We start from the raw sequence: 20,382 nt of genomic DNA, 5'->3' as shown, positions 1-20,382 counted from the left end.
AGGGTGTTTTTTCATAATTCAGTTCTGGAGAAATAATGTAATGAAAAATATGTATTTTATTTTGGATTGCTACTTAAAACAATACATGGTAATTTGTTTGCAAGCTAAAATATGAAAAGAATCTCCAAGCAAAATTCCACTTAATTATTTTAAAATATCATTTACAAATGAAGCTCCAATTTTTTTATTCTTAAAATGTAATTCTCACTCCAGATCATTTTCCTAGACACATTATCACTTCCCTTCCCCCCCTCTCCCCAATATTTGTTTTTAAGTTTTCATTTTAGGGAGACATTAAAAGTGGTATTAGTAAAGGGTATCCTCTATCCTTTTAAAATGAAGGTAATAGGTACATTAGAGACAGAATAGAAAATTAAAAAAAAAATGCCACAAATGAAAATCCTTTAACCAATGAGAATTCTCACAACATTAAAAATTGAGAAAAAGAAGCTTTGTATTAACAGTACAAACTGTTAATAGTTTAACAAAGTAAGAAGAGCAGATTTGCAAAATATACGTGAGTTAGGTACCCGCAAATTATTTTTGTTAAGAGTTTCAGAATTTAGGCAGGGAAGGCTTAGATTTCGATTACATTTGGAAATGTAGAAGTTTTAACAACCCAGAATTTCCTTAACGTGCTTTAGTGACAAAGGGCTTGATCTTGCTCCCACAGAAGTCAATGACAAAACACCCATTAATGGGACTTAAATGGGAACAGGATTGGGTACCAACTTTTATAAATACATTTGATATAAACAGGATTTCATTTAATTATAGTTTTATATATATCTAAGTTTTACACAAATATTTAACAGGCTTTTCTTCCTTTCCATACCACAGTGAAGTCACTGGTGTAGTCAGCTGCTAAAACAACAGCTGAAAGGAGAGCTCATTTCACTTTTTCCATTTATAGGAAATAGTGTGTAAGATCTCATCTCACTAAAAAACATAACAGCTGCATCTCCCCTTTAAACAATAAATGACTCAATTCTCTCTGCATTTAACACAACATTTTAAAGGTCTGATGGGTCAGAAGCAAAAGATATGTAGTGTGTGATTCTTTCCTGATTATCTCCTTTAAAAAACAAACAAGTCAGTGCTTTCTGGAAAAAAAAAAAATTGTACTGGAGTCTTTGGATGAAAATTAGTACCTGGAATGATGATTGATATACAGTACATGAAGTTCTATATGTAATATGAAAACTAGCAGTTACACTTGGAATAGTACAGTACTTTGTCAAAATGATAGCTATACCACAATACTGCCACAATGACAACTATTCTTTCTTTAAAAAAAAAAAAAGTTTCCCACATTAATATATTTTTGTTTATTCCCCTAAATAACATTTTAAGACTGTGTCACAAAAGATGCAATGGAAATGTTATTTAGATACAATTATAGATCAGTACCTTTTTTATATAAGCAAATAAATAATTTAAAACTTTAGCACAAGAAATATATAAAAAAATACACAAAATACAATTGTTACAAATGTACAATTTGTTTAACATGTTTTCTTTCACAAAATAAGTTAACTATGCATTGTATGATATTTATATGTTCCTTCTCTTTGGTATAATAGTTCTGTCTTACTCAAATATTTTCAGTCTTCCTAAAGATCTGGTGGTAACGTAATGACTACATGCCTTGCATTGATCAGGAAAATAATGTTAAATCTAAATCAACCCATTACTTCCCAGAGTCCCTGAAGCGTGAATCCATCCTTCAGTTTCTCTATTGCCAGTCCCAGTTCTTCTGAAAATACAGGTTCCCGATCTTGTTGCTTTTTTGGAGGCGAAGGGCATAGAGAGGAGGAACAAATAAAAGACAAGTTTCATTAGAATCTGTGAATAGTGAATTATTAAATAATATGCATTTTACAATGTTAAAGTGTTCTTACCTTATTACCATCTGCAAAGTAAGCCTACAAAAAGAAAAAAAAAGTATCATAAACCCACCTAAATGATTTAAAATTGTTTTCCTATATGCAATTTAAAAAATACTTTCCCATTTACCATTAATATTTTTTTATACCTACACAGAGATACTTTAGGCTTCTCAGTTCTATTAACTTTCCATTTTAAAATGAATTTCAGTGTTAAACAATCTCTTATTTAAAACTGCATTTGGCATATTTTCTGAGATTTACATGTGTGCTTGGTAGAATCTTTTACTTTCATTTTATAAAGAAGACTAAAAATTCACTCTGGGTTGAAATTTACTAAGCAAAACTTCAATCAGAAAGCAGTGACTTAATATGAAACAGTCAATCTAAATAACTGCTAAAATGTCTGTTATAACAAATGTCTGTTATTCATAATAAAATGGAGGCAGAACTGATGGCATGCTCATAGTTCCTTCTGCACATGCAGCAACATTTACTATTCAATTTCTAAAAATGGGCCCTTCATATCATCTTGGGGCATGTTCACAAAAATTAAAAATAACATTATCAAAGGGGTAGCTGTGTTAGTCTGGATCTGTAAAAGCAGCAAAGAGTCCTGTGGCACCTTATACACTAAAAGACGTATTGGAGCATGAGCTTTCGTGGGTGGATACCCACTTCTTCGGATGCGCCTATATGTCTGTTAGTCTATAAGGTGCCACAGGACTCTTTGCTGCTATTATCAAAATGATTAGTCAACAACACTAATTGGCTAATCTAACACTTAAGCAAAGTCATTCCTGTCTCAGGCAAAGACTTGTATAAAGAGGTGGGCTTTATACCATCCCCTGAAAATCAGACTGAGTCTTGGACAAGCAGGGAAAGCAAATTAGAGCATTAATGGCTCTTCTCTGAGAGGTCCATGCCAGCAGCTCCTAGATCTTTAAATCTAGGGACTTAGCAAAAAGTGTCTCAGCTGACCTCAGCTGTCTTGGTGGGCCAAGGCATTTTCTCAAATAGGCCTAAAATCACATGGGACTGTACAGAATACTAACGCCTTCAATTACAATAGAAAACTGGAATTCAGATGAAATATGTTCCCTGTGGCAAGTAGATCACTGCATTCTGTACCAGCTATAGCTTCCAAATATTATCCTAGGATACTTAAATACAGAGCACATTAGATTAATTCAAAGTAGAAGTGACAAAGGCATGGATAATCCAGACAAAATCCAAATATAAGAGAAAAGGATTGTAACTGTGATGACGATCTCATAGAAATAAAAGTACTCCCGACACTGAAGCCCAAAAAAAAAACCCACACAGAAGGAAAGAGGAAAAAAGGAAAGGAAATTACAGACTGAAATAAGAGAAAGGAAAGATAGAGAGATAAAAAAGATGAAGGTTAGCAGGACAGATAAGGGATAGGAAAGAAGAAGAGTAAGGGCAGGCTAGTAGGGTTGGTTTTAGGATTGTTGAGTCTATCAGATTTCAAAAGTGAGCTATGACAATGTGTATTTTGGGTTAGGCTACCATATAAAAATACTTGTGCACTCTTCTGTTTATACTAAAAAATAGTTTCTGGATATAGGGAAAGGACTACATTTAAAATAATTTCAGAAGAGACTCCACCTCATCAATATATGTTCTTGTGTTTGTATCAATGGAAGTTGTGGGTACTCATCCCTTCTTCATATTAGGTTTAGGGACAACATTTAATGTTACCTTTTCCTAAAATCTTGTGGGGGCAAATACTGAGGCAACCTTCTAGACACAACACTATCATATCAATCTGCCCAGAAAGAAAGAAGACTTAATTTTAATATCTGTATGACCTGATTAAACTACAAGCTTTTAGACCCTGCTGGACCTTAAAGCATGCTGCTAGTTGCTTGTGACTGCTACTTTAAATACCAACTACCTTGACTGTCAATAACCATTTGAAATACAGCTCTTTCTAAAGAGAATGTTGAAAAAGTTAGAGTTTACAGTTAGAGACTACATAGTTTTGGACTTTATGCCCAAAAGACATTTAAATATGTTATTTAACATCAGAAGACCCAACATAGCTTTTAGTAGGAACCCAAGTCTAGAAAAGATTTATATTTAAATAATCAAACAATTTTGTTTTTCTGGAGAAGCTTACCACAAAAGCATCTGTCTGTTCATCAGACTCTATTTCCACATCATCCTGAACCTGTTCCACTGTCAGATCTTCAAGAGGTTGAGGCTGTAAATTGAGACAATGAAGTAAACAAATACATTTATATATAATGTTTTTAATATAATTTTATTTCTTCTGTTAGTGCAATGCTGCATGTAGCTTCTGTAATAAAAGGAACAGAATACCTTTTCTTCCATTTCATAATCCACTCCAAATATAGGGCTAGCTGAGTAAACTCTATGCAGTGAATTTATTTCTTTCACTGCCTCCTGTAGTTTCTCCACAGGGTCTATTTTAAAACCAAGTACATAGCCTCCACTCTACAAGAAAATAAAAATATGTACTCAAATGAATTATTTTTTTACTATATAAAAGATATCTACTTACAGAAAAAGTATTTCCTCTTGACCGGCATTTCTTAATACTAACAATGAGGACTTTTATATAAGTATTTTATAAATTTCAAACTGCTGTACAAATTCTGACTTCCATGGACTTCCAGTGGGCTAGGATTTCACGCCCCATGAAGTATAAAAGTTATGCACTACTATTCTGTTTTACAGATGGGAAACAGAGAAAACTGAAAATCAGTGGCAAGGCTAGGATCTGTATTCAGGAGTTTCGAGCTGCTCAATAAATGCTTAATCCATTAGATCATAAGTGCTATTATGAAGGTAGCTTTCAGTTATAATGAATGCATATGATGTAGCCAAAAATATTTTTTTCAACTGTAGAAACGTTTTTGATCATGGTCACCAGTAGAAGATATTACCAATCTTTTACACACAGTAGCAAAGAAGACAATGTTTTTTTTAATAGTATTATTTTTTAGCTGCACAGTGCTAAAATTAATCCATTATTACTCTCCCTAAACTAGAGTTCCTGTGTAACAAGGCATTACCTAAATAAATAACAAATTAACTGGCCATGCTGGCCAGTTCGTGTTTCAGTTAGAGACCTCATTAATCAGCTGGTGGTTCATTCATCAAAATCTTTGTTCAATAAATTCATAACTCAACAGCCATATTTTCACCACAATTTTGGCCTCTTATGTAGCCAAGTTTTCTTGAGTTTAAACTCTAAAGAGCATATAGGAGTTCAGTCTATTCATTGTCTAAAAATAGCACAGTGAATATCAGAATTGCATAGCTATATAGGTAAAAATGAAAATAACTAAAGAATGCTATTAAATCATCTTACCTGCTGAGAACTTTCTATGACAAGTGCCAAGCCAAACTTTGAGTCTCTAATCTTTATTGAACGCTGGTTGTAAAGTAAAAAGAGGTAAAATGTGTTTTTTTTAAAATGGTGTTCTTTAATTCCTTGATACAAACAATTTGTTAATACTATTAACTGCAATTATCAGTTCTGAATACGTGGCATCTTCAGCCATTTGAAATTCCAAATCTGAACCACTGACATCCGGTGGAGGAGTATTCCATCAGAAATGATGGCAAGGTCTTGGCAGTGTCCCTTTCTGAAACCTTTGATCAAAAGATGAATTCCAGAGGTCACATACATTGGTGTACACTACTGGCATTGGAACAGCAGCATGGTAAGCACCATGGAAATCAGAAATACAGATCAGATCCAAGGATCCGGCTCCTGATCCTGACAGGCTTGATTTTTTTTCAAGGAATTTGGACAGAAAAATCTGCTCTACAACGGCAAAATCTTCCCTCAGATAAGGACATGCAACTCCCATTAAGTTCAATATGAGCTAGGTGTGTGAACTGAAGGTTGGAATTTGACCCATATCATACAGTATTTAGGTTTCAAAAGGATTATTGAGGTTAAGATACTTACAATTTGCAGATATGGTATGCTGACATTAAAGCTGTCATTCATATTTGCATGCCAAACTATTCTCACATTAGTAATGAAAAAGGTCCCCAGATTTCCCTGTAAAAAATAGATATATCAGAATTCTTTTGAAATGTAGGGCCTGTTCTCATTTGCAGACCCTACTCAGATCCTCCACTGAAATGCTAATATAATAGAACTCTGCATTCAGTTCAATTAGGATTTGATGCTGCCTAACTGAAGTCAATGGGAGTGTTACCACTGATTTTAATGGGAGCAGGAGAAATCTTAAAAAAGACTCTCACTGCTTAAGAGGTGAAAACCCTTGGGGGATTGCTATTACTGCAGCAAACCAGGATCACACTACAGCACAGTGAACCTTAGAGGAGAATGTGAAACTTTCAAGTGTTGTTCACTGTAGAGTTCCAGAACTGGCATACTGTACAAGTACAATGGCATGTGCGTTAAATTTAGGCGACTGTGGACATGTGTGCCAAAATCAAAACTGGAGCATAGAGGAAAGAACTCTTATTCATCAAGACTGATGTAATGCCCATTTTGGACTAAAATTACACAGACAAATAACAGCTTCCATTTTTTTCCATGCCCTAAAAAAGTACAGATAAGTAGTTCCCTGGAGAATAACACCGACATATTGTACATATCACTTGCAACTCTTAGTCTCACCCCATCCCCAAGAAATAATCTTCTATTCCAATGTTTTTAGTTGTTAGCAACTATAAAACAAAGGAAAACATGCAGTCAAAAACTGCAAGTAGATTATACAAATATGCAGCAAAGTGTTTTAGAAATAGCAGGGTATATTTTCAGAATGATACACAGAGAATTAGGCTCTCAAATACTTCTTGTTAATAGGAGCTGTGTATCTAATTCCTTGTATACAGAGCTGAAAAACTCTCTCACAAATGTCATGACAGATTGCTACGAGGAGTACTCTGTTATACTGAATAGCATACACAGGATAGACTGCTTCTCATGTAACCCACTCATGAACTGAACCAAAAGAGAATTCCTGTGAGGTTATAGAACTATACTAGTACAGTTGCTAGGAAGATGAAAAACAAAGCAAAGTTTTAGTAAAACTGCATATACTCTTCTTTTAATTATACCTGGTCACTAGATAAATTCCAGACTCCATTGATTTTGTCATATACTTGTTCTTGTGGTAATAATCTCAGTTGCTTGTTTTGAATCAATGCACTTCTTAGCTTAAGATCACGGTACATTTTAGAAGTTTCATAAGCTCTACAAATAAAAATACATGCCAAAGCTGAAGATTTCAATGTCTTTCATAGTTCATGTTAACACAGGTTTATAAAATATTTCAAACTTCCCACTTCAATTATCTATAAGTTCAGCAATTTTAATAAGCCTTCACTACGTAGAATAGCTATGTTAATTTTTTTTTTAAACTAAGCAAAACATTTTAAAAATTACTTTTTAGCTTGAAATCAATTTTGGTCTTTTGCAGTGTTCTGATGCATGCTGTCACTTTTCTGCACCTTACAGTTCTGCTCTTTCAGCTGTTAAAATGAAACCAAAGCCTGCTGTTCACACATTATATACAGTATGGTCATTGGGAAACATTTAATTTTCAACTCCGATCAGGCACAAATATTCTGTATATATAAGATATACACAAATCATTATTCCACAATTTTTAATTATGTATATAGTGTAGGTCAGGGTTCATGTCATTAGACTATGTACAGGTTCACATCTATATAATGTATTCTTTAGGGGTGAAATCCTGGCCCCAATGGGCTTTTCAATCCAGTCATGATTCCTCGATAAACACTAAATGATTAACTACTCCTATGCAAATATTTCAATTAAAAGTGTCCTTTACTTATTAATATTAGTTTTTACTAATACTTCAAAGAAGTTGAATATTGAAATTAGCTCTAGTTTATTTAGAAATCAGAAAGTTTTTTTTCTCACTGATATCACACAGGCTACTTTAAACCATAGGAATTGCTTAAAATCATTATTTATAGAACTTAAGCTTTTGTATTCAAATTGGGCTGTCAAGCAATTAAAAATTAATTGTGATTAATTGTGCAATTAAAAAAATTAATCACTAGTAATTGTGCGATTAATCACACTGTTAAACAATAATAGGATACCATTTATTTAAATATTTTTGGATGTTTTCTACATTTTCAAATATATTACAGTTTCAACACAGAATACGAAGTGCTCACTTCATATTTATTTTTGATTACAAATATTTATGCTGTAAAAAACAAAAGAAATGGTATTTTTCAGTTCACCTCATACAAGTACTGTAATGCAATCCTTTCATCATGAAAGTTGAACTTACAAATGTAGAATTATGTACAAAAAAAAACTGCCTTCAAAAAATATAACAATGTAAAGCTTTAGAGCCTACAAATCCACTCAGTCCTACTTCTAGTGTAGACAGTCACTGTCTACACTTACCAGGGGATCGATGCGTGGCAATCAATGCATCGGCAGTCGATTTTGCAGGTCTAGTGAAGATCTGCTAAATCAACCACAGATCGCTCTCCCATTGACTCATGTACTCCATCTGAACGAGAAGCATAAGGGGAGTCGATGGGAGACATAGAGTAATGTGGACCCCACACGTAGTGTAGACAAGGCCTCAGACAAACAAGTTTGTTTACATTTGCAGGAGATAATGCTGTCCACTTCTTGTTTACGTCACCCGAAAGTGAGAACAGGCGTTTGCATGGCACTGTTGTAGCTGGCGTCGCAAGATAATTATGTGCCAGATGTGTAGAGATTCATATGTCCCTTCATCTTCAACCACCATTCCAGAGGACATGCGTCCACGCTGATAATGGGTTCTACTCGATAACGATCCAAAGCAGTGCAGACTGACGCATGTTAACTTTCATCATCTGAGTCAGAAGCCACCAGCAGAAAGTTGATTTTCTTTTTTGGTGTTTTGGGTTCTATAGTTTCCATATCAGAGTGTTGCTCTTTTAAGTCTTCTGAAAGATACTCCACACTTCGTCCCTCTCAGATTTTGGAAGGCACTTCAGATTCTTAAACCTTGGGTCGAGTGCTGTAGCTATCTTTAGAAATCTCACATTGCATTTTGTCAAATCTCAGTGAGTGTTCTTAAAACAAAAAGCATTTGCTGGGTCATCATCCGAGATTGCTATAATATGAAATACATGGCAGAATCCGGGTAAAACAGAGCAGGAAACATACTAATCTCCCCCAAGGAGTCAGTCAAAATTTAATTAACGCATTTTTTTAAACAAGCATCATCAGCATGGAAGCATGTCCTCTGGAATGGTGCCCAAAGCATGAAGGGACATACAAATGTTTACCATAGTTGGCATGTAAATACCTTGCAATGTCAGCTACAAAAGTGCCATGCGAATGCCTGTTCTCACTTTCAGGTGACATTGTAAATAAGAAGCCGGCAGCATTATCTCCCTTAAATGTAAATAAACTTGTTTGTCTTAGCGATTGGCTGAATAAGTAGGACTGAGTGGACTTGTAGGCTCTAAATTTTTACATTGTTTTGTTTTTGAGTGCAGTTATGTAACAAAAAAACCCTACATTAATAAGTTGCACCTTCACGATAAAGAGATTGCACTACAGTACTTGTATGAGGTGAATTGAAAAAATACTATTTTTTATCACTTTTACAGTGCAAAAATAATATAAAGTGAGCACTGTACATTGTATTCTGTGTTGTAATTTAAATCAATATACTTGAAAATGTAGAAAAATGTCCAAATATATGTAATAAATTTCAATTGGTATTCTATTGTTTAACAGTGCAATTAAAACTGTGATTAATCATGATTAATTGTTTTGAGTTAATCGCACGAGTTAACTGCGATTAATCGACAGCCCTAATTCAAGCAAATTCCAGGTCATTTATGAAGGCAAGATGAATGTTTTTTGATGCAAATCAATTGACAAATTTTATTTAAATCAAAACAAAGTTAAGACAAAACTACTTAGTGAATCTTTAACAGAATGCAAGGATGACCCAGTATAAGAATCCAAGAATTTTAGTTTCACCTAATAATTGATAACTGTTCCAATGGAATTTTTTTTCTCAGGTTTGCACTGGAGTTATTGTAACTTGTTCTGTGCTAGGGCCAGAGCCTGCAGTCTTCACTCAAGCCACATTCCAATTTGAGTGAAAGTTTTGGCTGAGCCAGAGTGTGGGATATCGTCCCTGGTCAATAACACATATGAATGAAATGCATTTTACGGTATTTATTCATTTAATTGGACTCAGACTTTCTGCCCCCCCATCCCTCCACCTCACATTTTAAGATTCCTTGCTCGTATTTCAAATACTTCTGTGGACTTTACGTATGTGAGAGTATGTGATGGGTCCATCAGTGACAGCAATCCCCAATTCTGCATATATACTTGAGTTACTATAATTTTAACATTATTTTAAGTATGGTACCTGTGTACAGCAATAACTGAAGTGAAAAGTCTGGGACTCCCAGGAACCACATTAGTAAATATGAACTCAAATCGTGTATTGTTACATTTAGTTAATATATAAAGAGCTTCTGTCTGGCCTCGTAGTTTCTATAAGAAAAATTGTTAATATTTAACATTTTGACATTACAGAATCTTGATTGTAAACAACACAGAGAATCAACAATCCAAGCATACCATTTTTTTGGTCATATTCTAATTATAATCACTTAAGGTGAAATTCTGGCCCCAGAGCAGTCTATGGAAGTTTTACACTGACTTCCTGGCCCCCTGGTTATTGAAATCCTGGCCCCACAAAAGTCACTATTTCCCCCCCAAGATTCTTGTAATAATAAACCCTCTCCTTATAAAATTAAAAGTTTATTTCTAAATATTTAAAATAAAAAATTCACTACTATTTTATGTCTATGATTAAAGATGAACTTTCAGATTATTTATATAGTGCAATGAGTGTTTATGGTACTTTTACACCTTTTTAATTTAAGAAGTATTTTGAAACTTACTGAGTTAGCAGTTCTCGTAGTTATATTTATAATGCAGTTGTAACCAACAGCTAAAAATTGTGGGGGGAAAAAAGCACAGTTTTGATCAGAAGAAAATTCTGTTATATAGAACAATACAGTTAGAGCATTCTTTGGGACACTGATTGTGAAAAGCCCACATTATGATAGGCTGGCTGGGCCTTTTACATTATGTCATACCTGTTCCCAGCTAGAATCTCACCCTTAAAAACAAAAATCCCTACCACTATTATATTAATATTGTTGCGAGGATCCCAGGAGCTAAGAGTGCAAAAAAATAGAAGCAGTTTGGGTGGGGGAATGGATACTGTGTCTGAAAAGAGGAGAATGAGAAGAGAATGAGGGGACAGAGAGAAAAAAAAGGTAAAATTTTAAAAATGCTTTATTGCCCTGACCACAACAGTTTGTGTTATTAAAAACTAAGACCCCAGTCCTTCAGTTCTTCATCTGAGCAGACCTACTGACATAGTTAGGGGCCCAATCTGAAGCCAATCAGTGCTTTGTCACTGATTGCAATACGAGCAGGCCCAATCCCTACCTAAAATATATTGGTCTATTCATCTGAGTGGGGCAGCAGAACTGGAACCTAAATTGGGACATGCTCAATATTATTCCCAATTTAGGCTCCAGTTCTGCAAATAAATCTGAATAGGATTTTCTTCCTTGCAAGGATCCCTATGCAGGATTGGGACCTTAATTTTTATAATAGAAAATGAGTTGAAAGTAGCTGCTGAATGAACATGGGGAGTTCTAGGAAATATGATAAAGGATAAGGGTCCAAAGAGTCCAAGAAATCTTAAAAAATGGTTATTAAAAGTAAGCATAGTCAAAAGAGTAGGGTCAAGGCATTCACAGCCTTCTCCGTTTTTAATCTTTCCACTAGAAAATATTTATAGAAATTTATATAAATATAATTTATATAGTATAAGGCTGCAACAATGAAATAAGTAAAGGACAACTAGGGAGCTAGTCATGAGGAGATTTTGCAGTCTCGAAAACTAGGGTATGGTGGCAGGCAAAAGAATGAGGATGCTTATATCTTTACATGATACACAAGGCAGTCTTTCCTGGTATTTTTGCACATATTAATACTACTCTCAAGGTCATCATTCAGCACCTACACTGATGTCCACTGTGAAATCTAGAATTAGCAAACTCACTCACTCATTGATACTTCCTGTTATTTGTCAATAAATTACCTTACATGTAATAGATAATGCATTACTTTGACAGAAAATCAATTTTTAAAATATCTAAAAAGTTGAAGAATAGAATTGTCTCTGCCTATAGCAGGGGTGAATTGAGACCAGAAGCAAACTTTATATAACTTGGTAAAAAATATCACCACAAATACGTAATACAATGTAGGGGGGATTGAGTTTGTGAGCATCGGGACTTCTACTTTCTTGGCTACTGGAAATTGAGTATCTGGAGCAAAATGCCTGCTGAACAAATGTACCACGACACACACTACCATTCTGCAAGCTATTTAAGAACATGCTTAACTTTAAGCACTTGGGCAGTTTCATTGACTACCCGTGTAATTGAAGTTTGACATGTGTTTAAGTAGCCTGATGAATCAGGGCCCATAACAGTAAATGATATGTTTCTGAGGAGAGAAAAAACGAGGCTCAAGACTAAATCAAAATAAAGAAGTGGCAACAGCATATACTGACATGACAAGTGGGCAATTCAAAGTACAGTAAAATGAAACGGTTCTTCCTAGGCAAACCTACAAATTCCATAGACTTTAGGAAAAGTATAACACTGTTGTGATCTTCAGAATTCTAGTTTGAGAAACTGTTATTAAACATTGACAGTTTATCTAGGAATTATTATATCAGTTCCTATATTACTGAAAGGAATAATGAATACTGCTGGATTATACCCAGGTTAGGTAGCAATGGGAGACTGAAGACTTTGCAGTAGCACATAATATTAGACTGTAACTTTATTGCTATACTCATTACTGTTGTGAAAATTCAGCATACTACCTTATAAGAAAACACAAAACTTTATTCCTCTTAACTAAAGGGGATACTTACAGAGATTGACTCTAGGTAATGCCAATGAGTGCCAAATAATCCGTAAATTTGTCACTAGAAGTCTACCTGGAAACAAAGAGTGCAACATTTTTCATTAAATTTGACAACTGTCCAGATTAAACATGGGATTTCAAAGTTGCTCCACAAAACTTAAAATTTAAACATAAGAACTGCTTCCTTTCCTCTTCCTGAAAACCCCTACAAACCAAATGCCAAAACTGATCTTTCTTTTGTTGTAAAAACCTTTATTTTAGATAGTGTCATTCTATGGTGGTAATGAACTCTGAGTCATGTTCAGCACCTACGTCAAGATCCTATTAGAGGAATGGGTTTCCCCCAGGTGACTGCGCAGATACCAGTGCAATAGTGGTCATGAACCTTAAATGGGTCTCACACACAAAAAGGGAGCTTCAGGCTAACTCTTAGATAGAGTTGTCATCTAGAGAAAGGACTAAAGGCCTGTTCTAAGAAAGATCTCTCATGGTGGCAATCAGGAAGGAGGGAAACAGTTTCCCATATTGACCTGGGTAACTTTTTTTGACTAAGTAGTCATTGAAAAAAAATGCAGTTTCAGGTTAGTCAAAACTATTTGTGAATGTGCGCTTATTTCAAATAGTTTCAGTCAAATCAAAAAACAAAATAACTTTGATAATGTTAAAACAAATGATTTTGACATATCTGAGACAATGTGTTTGATTTTTGGGGCTAGATTTACAGGACGGCCAGGGGCGATGGTGGTGACAGTAGCACAGCTGCCTTCCTTATAACCTTTACTCCAGGCATTAGGCCCCTCACCCGGGATGCGAAAGAAACCCAAATATAGTTCCCCCCTCTCTCTGATGTGGAGAAAGGATCTGAACTTGGATCTCTCATATTGCACAAGACTTTCCCAACCACTCTGTTTGGGGTATCCTGGAGCAGGTCTCTCTCAATCTCTCTTTAGAACAGGGACTTGAACTTGGGTCTTTCTCACCTCAGGTAAGCCCTAACCACTAAGCCAGACTTATTCTCATTCTCTCTCTAACCCAGTGACTATTCAAGTATTTTATACAAAGCAGAATAGCTTCAACAGGAATGACTGAGAGACCTGTTTCACAATATCCCACAGCCCAGTGGACAGGGGATTCTCCTGAAATCTGGGAGACCTACGTTCAAATTCCTTCTCCACATCAGGCAGATGGAAGAATTGAATATAGGTCATCTACATCCAAGGAGAGTGCCCTAAAGGTTATAAGGGGGGGTACCACCACCACCTTTTCCTCCAGTCATTTTGTGAATCTAGCCCTTCAATTTCCTTTGCTTTTATTTTAAAAAGTTAAAAATGCCCAGAAATGAAACCGAACATTTCAAATTTTAAAAAAGTGTTTGCTCCAAATCAAAGTTTTTGCTGATGTCTGATTTCTTGAATGTTTTTTGTAATCTACAGTTTTAGAGAAAAATCGAAACCCTCTCACCTCCCCCCGGGAAATGCCAGAGAACCAAAAAATCAGTTATTTGCCCAGTTCTACTCCCATACACCAGCGATACCCACAAGAGTTAAGCCCTAAAAACAAACAAAAAACAGTTATGGATTTCACTCTCATTGTGGTGGTGGATGGGAGGATGAGAAGTTCCTTTACATGAGCTACTTTACCAAGTAGCCCTATACCCATGGACCTTATGCAAATCCCCTCTATTCCTTCTGCTTGCACATCAGCCCAACCATCTTCAGGAGTGCTTGGCTGAGAATGAAGGCAGCTTATGTGGCTGTGAAGGAGCAGAGAGATGGCTGCCAGGCACAGCAGGGGATAAAGAAAACCTGTGGCTTCAGCTAGCCCCACCCTGTTATACCTGCAGCCAATGCCAGGCCTGGAAGGGAGAGAAAAAAAAGGGAGCTTGGCTCAGTCAGGTACTGACTGGTGAAGAGGCAGGAACTCTCTGTGTGTCTGCCTGAAGGCACAGATGCAGCACTGCCTGGCAATGCAGCCACTGGAAGCAAGTAACTCTTCCCCTGCCAAGGGGAATCTACCACCAAGCTTCAACTGTGGGGAAACTGGGCTAGCAGGGCCATGCCCCAAACTAAAGGACTTACATAGGGAACAATTCAGAAAACAGGTCCGGAGCACCCCCCTCATGGCTGGGAGCAAGATCCATCTCCCCTATCTAGTGGTGTGAGTGGCCCTGGACTCTGAGCCAGGACCTGAGGGAAAGGAGGGCAGGCCCCCACTCCAGCCCCTAACCAATGATCTAATCGCTAGGCTGCCTGGCCCCCAAAGACCCTATCACAGTGGTGCATATCCCTTACTACTATATAAGAAAGGCCCAACATTTTGCTCTAAGTAGAGACAAAGGAATTATTCTTCCCGGTGGGTTCTTCTCTTAAAGGGCTTTTCAATAATGAAAAGATCTCACATTGTATTTAAGCTCCTGCATCAGGATGGCTAATGAATTAATTTAAACAAATTAAAGAGTTCCAGTTCCTGCAACAACTTGATAAATGAAGGTTTTGTTACCATTTCTAACAGTCCTCTGAGAAATAGGCTATATCATTTTAAAATGTAGTTGCCTGATAATAGCACAATTTTGAAACCTAGTCCAATGACACTCTATGATGAATTTACCACTTTTTCTGTCTACAGAAGCACCTTAACCTATGATGGGAGAAACCACTGAGATAATTAGAGAGTACAATAAATCTTGAAAAAAGAAATCCTCTTGTGTTATAAAATTTAAACAAGTTCCCACTAGAACTAGAAATTATACAGTTGTAGTACAGGCCTATACAACCTTCTGCAGGATTATAGCTTAAGATCACCAAGTTGTTTTTAGGGAGGAAACTGAACCCAAATGAATTGCCTCCTAACCAGGCTTTCAATTCCAAACAAACCCACAGATACAGACTTTCCATCACCTATTTCGCTTTCCATCAAATCCATGCCATTGGCACCTACTGCACTACCTGATGGATATCCTTGAGAGAACAGATATATGTTCTCTGTCTGGTAGCACAAGTATGCTAGTATAGTCTGCATTATAGTCTATATGTTTGTTTTCCTAAGATCTTCAGAGAGAAGACTAATGACCAATATCAGATATACATACAGTAGCTCTCTCTTGCAAGATTCACAGACAACTGTAGAACATTACTTGATAGTTCTGCATTTTCCTTTCAGAAATAACATAACTTCAGGTATAATCATTTTCTAATGGTGTAATTGTTTCCGTCTTTCTTACAATTATGCATTCAGGATCCACTCCTGTTCCCACTGAAGTGAGTGGGAGTGTTCCCATTAACTTCAATGGCAGCTGCTTTAAACCCACAATGATTAAACAAATTAGAAGTTAAGAAGATGAGAATTTCATTAGGTACACACTTACCTCTGTCTCCATTGTTTCCTTTGGTATCTTCAATAGAATCTAAACAGTCTATAAGAACCTCTCCTGGTCTCATTTTCATTTGCCTAAAACAAGGTAATTTTATTTGTTTTTGATATTATCATTTCATTTATTCATTTCCATTTAAACAGATCACAAAATACTGTGGTCTAGACACAACAAAATAAGGTATAATTAAGATATTATTGGGTTTACTCTCTTGGGCCCTGTAAAGTGGTGATCATTTCTACTCCCACATATTCCCTTTCTTAACAACTTCTCCCCAACAAATGCAATATTCCATGGGCTGCTGTAAGAGCTCTATGTGTTTGTCATATCTGAAAGTCAGGTCCTACTAGGTATAGTCAATGAAGAGGAAATACAATCTCATTAGTCCATGACAGTGATGCCTGTTGGTATACAGTTCAAAGCTCATGTTGCTTTTTAGATACCAAATTAAATGTCAATTCCCTGCCTTATTTGCTGTCTACTCTCCCTTATGGGTTTTCTTTTGGCATTACTACTTTAAGTATTTTGTCACCTAGATATTTGATTGGGTGTGGAAATTCATGATGATACACCATCGGGATAGGTGGAAGGCCAAAACAGAAGGGGGACACCAAATGACCATAACTGCATAGAAACTCAACACATGGAAACAATAAACCAGCACTACTGAGTCAAATATATAGTGCTAATGTATTTTAATTCAACTGTCAGTCCACTGAGAAGAGCAAGCAATGAAAATTTTGCCTGGTTTTCTTTTATTTTTTCTTTGCAATTTACCATGTGTTATTTTTAGTCACTTGTGAATCAAGAGAAAATATTAATAATACTTAACACTTATTTATATTTTCAAAGTGCTGTACAAATGTTACTTTCACATTCATTTTCATGTTGTGCAGCTAATTTTATAATTGATTGGGAGGACATGGGGCACAAGCCACCAATATTTGGAACAAAAGAATGTGAACCAAAGATTTGCTAATATGGTAGAAATATCACAATTTGTATAAATGTTTGCAATAAGAGTAATGAATTCTAGGACTACTGTGTTTTTAAAAATATGTCTAACATTATGCAGCGTAGTAGCTGTGTCGGTTCTTGTCTGTCTAGCAATTGTTTCTGGCATTGAACAGAGTGGCAGATAGCAAATGAATAGATGAGTAGGTAAGCCGTTGTACAAACTCACTGTCCAAATGGGTCAATCTTGATCAAGAAAGAGTTTTACTGATTTTTATAAATATTTCTAGACTACAGATTTTAGATTTTTTACTCTAATCTAAAAACCACAATGCATGCAGTTCTAAGTCCAGACAGGATTACTGCAATACACGCTACACAGGATTGTCTAAATGGTAAATCTGTTGCCATAAGCTAAAGCCATTATAGTGACTTTATTGTTATTCTAGCTCAACTGAAGGGTTTTTTCCTACTTGTTGTTTTCGTGCAGTGGCTCTCAACCAGGGGTAGGCAACCTATGGCATGCGTGCCAACAGCGGCACACAAGCTGATTTTCAGTGGCACTCACACTGCCCGGGTCCTGGCCACCGGTCCTGGGGGCTCTGCATTTTAATTTAATTTTAAATGAAGCTTCGTAAACATTTTAAAAACCCTATTTACTTTAAATACAACAATAGTTTAGTTATATATTATAGACTTATAGAAAGAGACCTTCTAAAAACGTTAAAATGTATTACTGGCATGTGAAATCTTAAATTAGAGTGAATAAATGAAGACTTGGCACACTACTTCTGAAATGTTGCCGAGCCCTGCTCTCAACCTTTCCAGAATATTGTACCCCTTTCAAGAGTCTGATTTATCTTGTGTGCCCCCAAGTTTCACCTAAACTTAAACTTATAAAATCAGACATAAAAATAGTGTCACAGCACACTCTTGTTGAAAAATTGCTTACTTTCTCATTTTTAACATATAATTATAAAATCAATTGACATATAAATACTGTACTTGCATTTCAATGTATTGAACAGTATAAACGAACCGTTGTCTATGAAATTTTAGTTTGTACTGACTTCACTAGTGCATTTTATGTAGCCTGTTCTAAAACTAGGCAAATATCTAGATGAGTTGGTGTACCCCATGGAAGACCTCCGAGTACCTCCAGGGGTACACGTGCCCCTGGTTGAGAACCACTGCTTTAGTGTATTAGCTTAATGTGTACATTTCTTTTGAGTCTACATTCAGGAATAGACATGCCCAAATACACGGACCAAATTCTTCTTCAGCAACACTGCAGCAGTAAAGTTCAAATTCCAGAGCAATTTTAATTTTGTTCTCTCACCATGAAGCATCCTTCAGTCTTATCCAGCTAGCTATGGGTCTTAGTAGAAAATACTTATTGATGTGAACTTTGATTTTTTTTCTCTACCATGATTATTTTAGAGGATGTGTGTTTCATTATGCTCTTTCAAGAACCCGCTCCATTCCCTAGGCTTTGGCTCCTATTATGTCCTGACACACCGTATAACTTAAAGATTTTTTAAAAAACTAAATAGAAGCCAACTTTCCTATAAAAAAGAACAAGAGGCACACTAACTATTCAAGAGATAACTGTATGTTTCTGAAATTGCTTCAGACATCTGACCTTGCACACTAGGGTACCATAAGTCCAGGTTTTTCTAGACACAGCCTCTTTTTTTGAGCCTTCTTTCTCCGTGCAGAGGGATTTTTAAAATAACATGAAATGTCCAGGGGGTTTTCAGAACAGACAAGCTGCAGCTCAAAAAGGGTCCCGATTGGTCCCGTTCCCGATTAGTCCCTCCCCTACATCTGCGATGGCTGTTGCTGCATCTTGGGCTTGTGCCAGCCACCCTCCCATGTGATGGGGGGCAACACTGACTCCCACCTACAGTGAGTAACACCCCCCTCCACCGGCTCTCCCTCTTTGGCAGCATCCTCTTTTTGGGAACCAGAAATATGGTAACAATGAAGGCCAAAGTGTTCTATAAACAGGGGTCAGATTTGTGGGAGAGGAGAAGTACTCTTCCAAGCTTCACCCATCTGAGTCACCAAAATGAGAAATCACTCTAGATTGTGCAGAAGTTCAAAACATAAAAGTGTGCTCTGTGAGCTTTGGTGTGGCTACAGTATGCCTGTGGGCTCTGCGAGGTTTCTTGGGATCGTGAGTGTGTATGCGTGGGGTGGGGGAAGCAGTATCTTCCAAAATGCCACTTACATGTAGCACCAAACTGAGATTCACTCTTTAAATAGTTCAGATCTGTGAAGATCCTGCTTTCTTGCATGAGGAATTAAACACATAGCAATGCTGAGTAAACACCTTGATTAAGTGAACATGGCACATATCTTTGTATGCGGCTATCTTTGCATTGGTTAAACTTAGTTCACGTTTTTGAGATTCTTTGCTTACTTTTTATTTTAAATGAAAGTGGAGATTCTGGAAAATAGATGAGTAGTTTCCCAGAGGATTTGGTACAGGGAATGAGCAACCTACTGCCTGTTTCTGAGCCCTGACTACACTCCAGTCCCTAAACTTAAATAGCAGGATTAGTATCTGTGCTAGGACTCCCACGAGCCTTCAGGCTTTCACAGGCTGACCCTGCATCTCCTTGCACCGCTCCCTCCCAGCATGCACTGCTCCCTTGTAAAAAGGATGCCGACCGCACATCCGAGCCGGAGGGCCCGGCTGCTCCCAGCATGCACTACTTCGTCGTGAAGTGACCAGTCCCCAGCGCGGCCCCTCTCTGGACGAAGGCAGCCCCCTGCTGTAGGCTGTGCCGGGAGTTGTCTCGGGCCCTAGCGGGCTGGCAGGGCCGCGCCAGGCTCCCCAAAGCGGCCCCGCCACCCTGAGAACCAGGCCCCGCAACGGGGCTGAAGGAGGCTTCGCAGAGGGGAGGCCCGGGGGCGCCACTCACTGCGGCGAGATGTCGAAGCGAACATCCCTGTCCTCCCACAGCGCGTCCAGCACAGACATCATCACTCCCCACGGTCCTCGCCAGGGCCCGCCAACGGCTCCGCGGAGTTCTCTCCCGCGTCCGGCACCGGGCTTGGCAACTGCCCGACGTAGCGCAGCGAGGACCAAACTTCCCAGGCGCGACCGCCGTTGGGAGGAGCTGCCGCCGCCGGCTCCGCCCGCAGAGCGT

At 37.2% G+C, this 20,382-nt stretch overlaps 1 protein-coding gene across 5 annotated transcripts; it reads right to left on the bottom strand.

Moving 5' to 3' along the window:
* Positions 1-38: 38 nt before the first annotated feature.
* On the bottom strand, positions 39-20,287 carry BBS5 (Bardet-Biedl syndrome 5). Of its 5 annotated transcripts, none has more exons than XM_005290409.5 (12): positions 20,155-20,287; positions 16,265-16,347; positions 12,908-12,973; positions 10,845-10,894; positions 10,304-10,431; positions 6,984-7,119; positions 5,857-5,952; positions 5,251-5,313; positions 4,236-4,370; positions 4,033-4,116; positions 1,902-1,925; positions 39-1,784 (listed from the first exon to the last, which is right to left on the bottom strand). In XM_005290409.5, exons 1-12 carry the CDS (start codon positions 20,214-20,216, stop codon positions 1,683-1,685), a joined length of 1,029 nt encoding a protein of 342 aa, XP_005290466.1. In that variant the 5' UTR covers positions 20,217-20,287; the 3' UTR covers positions 39-1,682. The 5 variants fall into 5 exon arrangements, with proteins under 5 accessions (XP_005290466.1, XP_042716702.1, XP_005290468.1 ...); XM_042860768.2 differs by lacking the exon at positions 20,155-20,287 and adding an exon at positions 19,650-19,838; XM_005290411.5 differs by lacking the exon at positions 4,236-4,370.
* Between the last annotated feature and the right edge of the window lie 95 nt (positions 20,288-20,382).

The sequence above is a fragment of the Chrysemys picta genome, chromosome 11 (assembly GCF_011386835.1).
Source record: "Chrysemys picta bellii isolate R12L10 chromosome 11, ASM1138683v2, whole genome shotgun sequence".
Classification (NCBI taxonomy): Eukaryota; Metazoa; Chordata; order Testudines; family Emydidae; genus Chrysemys; species Chrysemys picta.
Note: the sequence above shows the minus strand (reverse complement) of the source record. Positions and strands in the feature narration are given on the sequence as shown.

Bases quoted from the DNA above. Each gene is read 5' to 3' on its own strand.
- BBS5 (XM_005290409.5), bottom strand. From the start codon at position 20,216: ATGATGTCTGTGCTGGACGCGCTGTGGGAGGACAGGGATGTTCGCTTC. The intron at 5,314-5,856 runs GTAAGTATCTTA...CTTTACAACCAG, and splicing joins GCATACCATATCTGCAAATT to CGTTCAATAAAGATTAGAGA. The intron at 1,926-4,032 runs GTAAGCTTCTCC...TTCTTTTTGTAG, and splicing joins AACAGACAGATGCTTTTGTG to GCTTACTTTGCAGATGGTAA.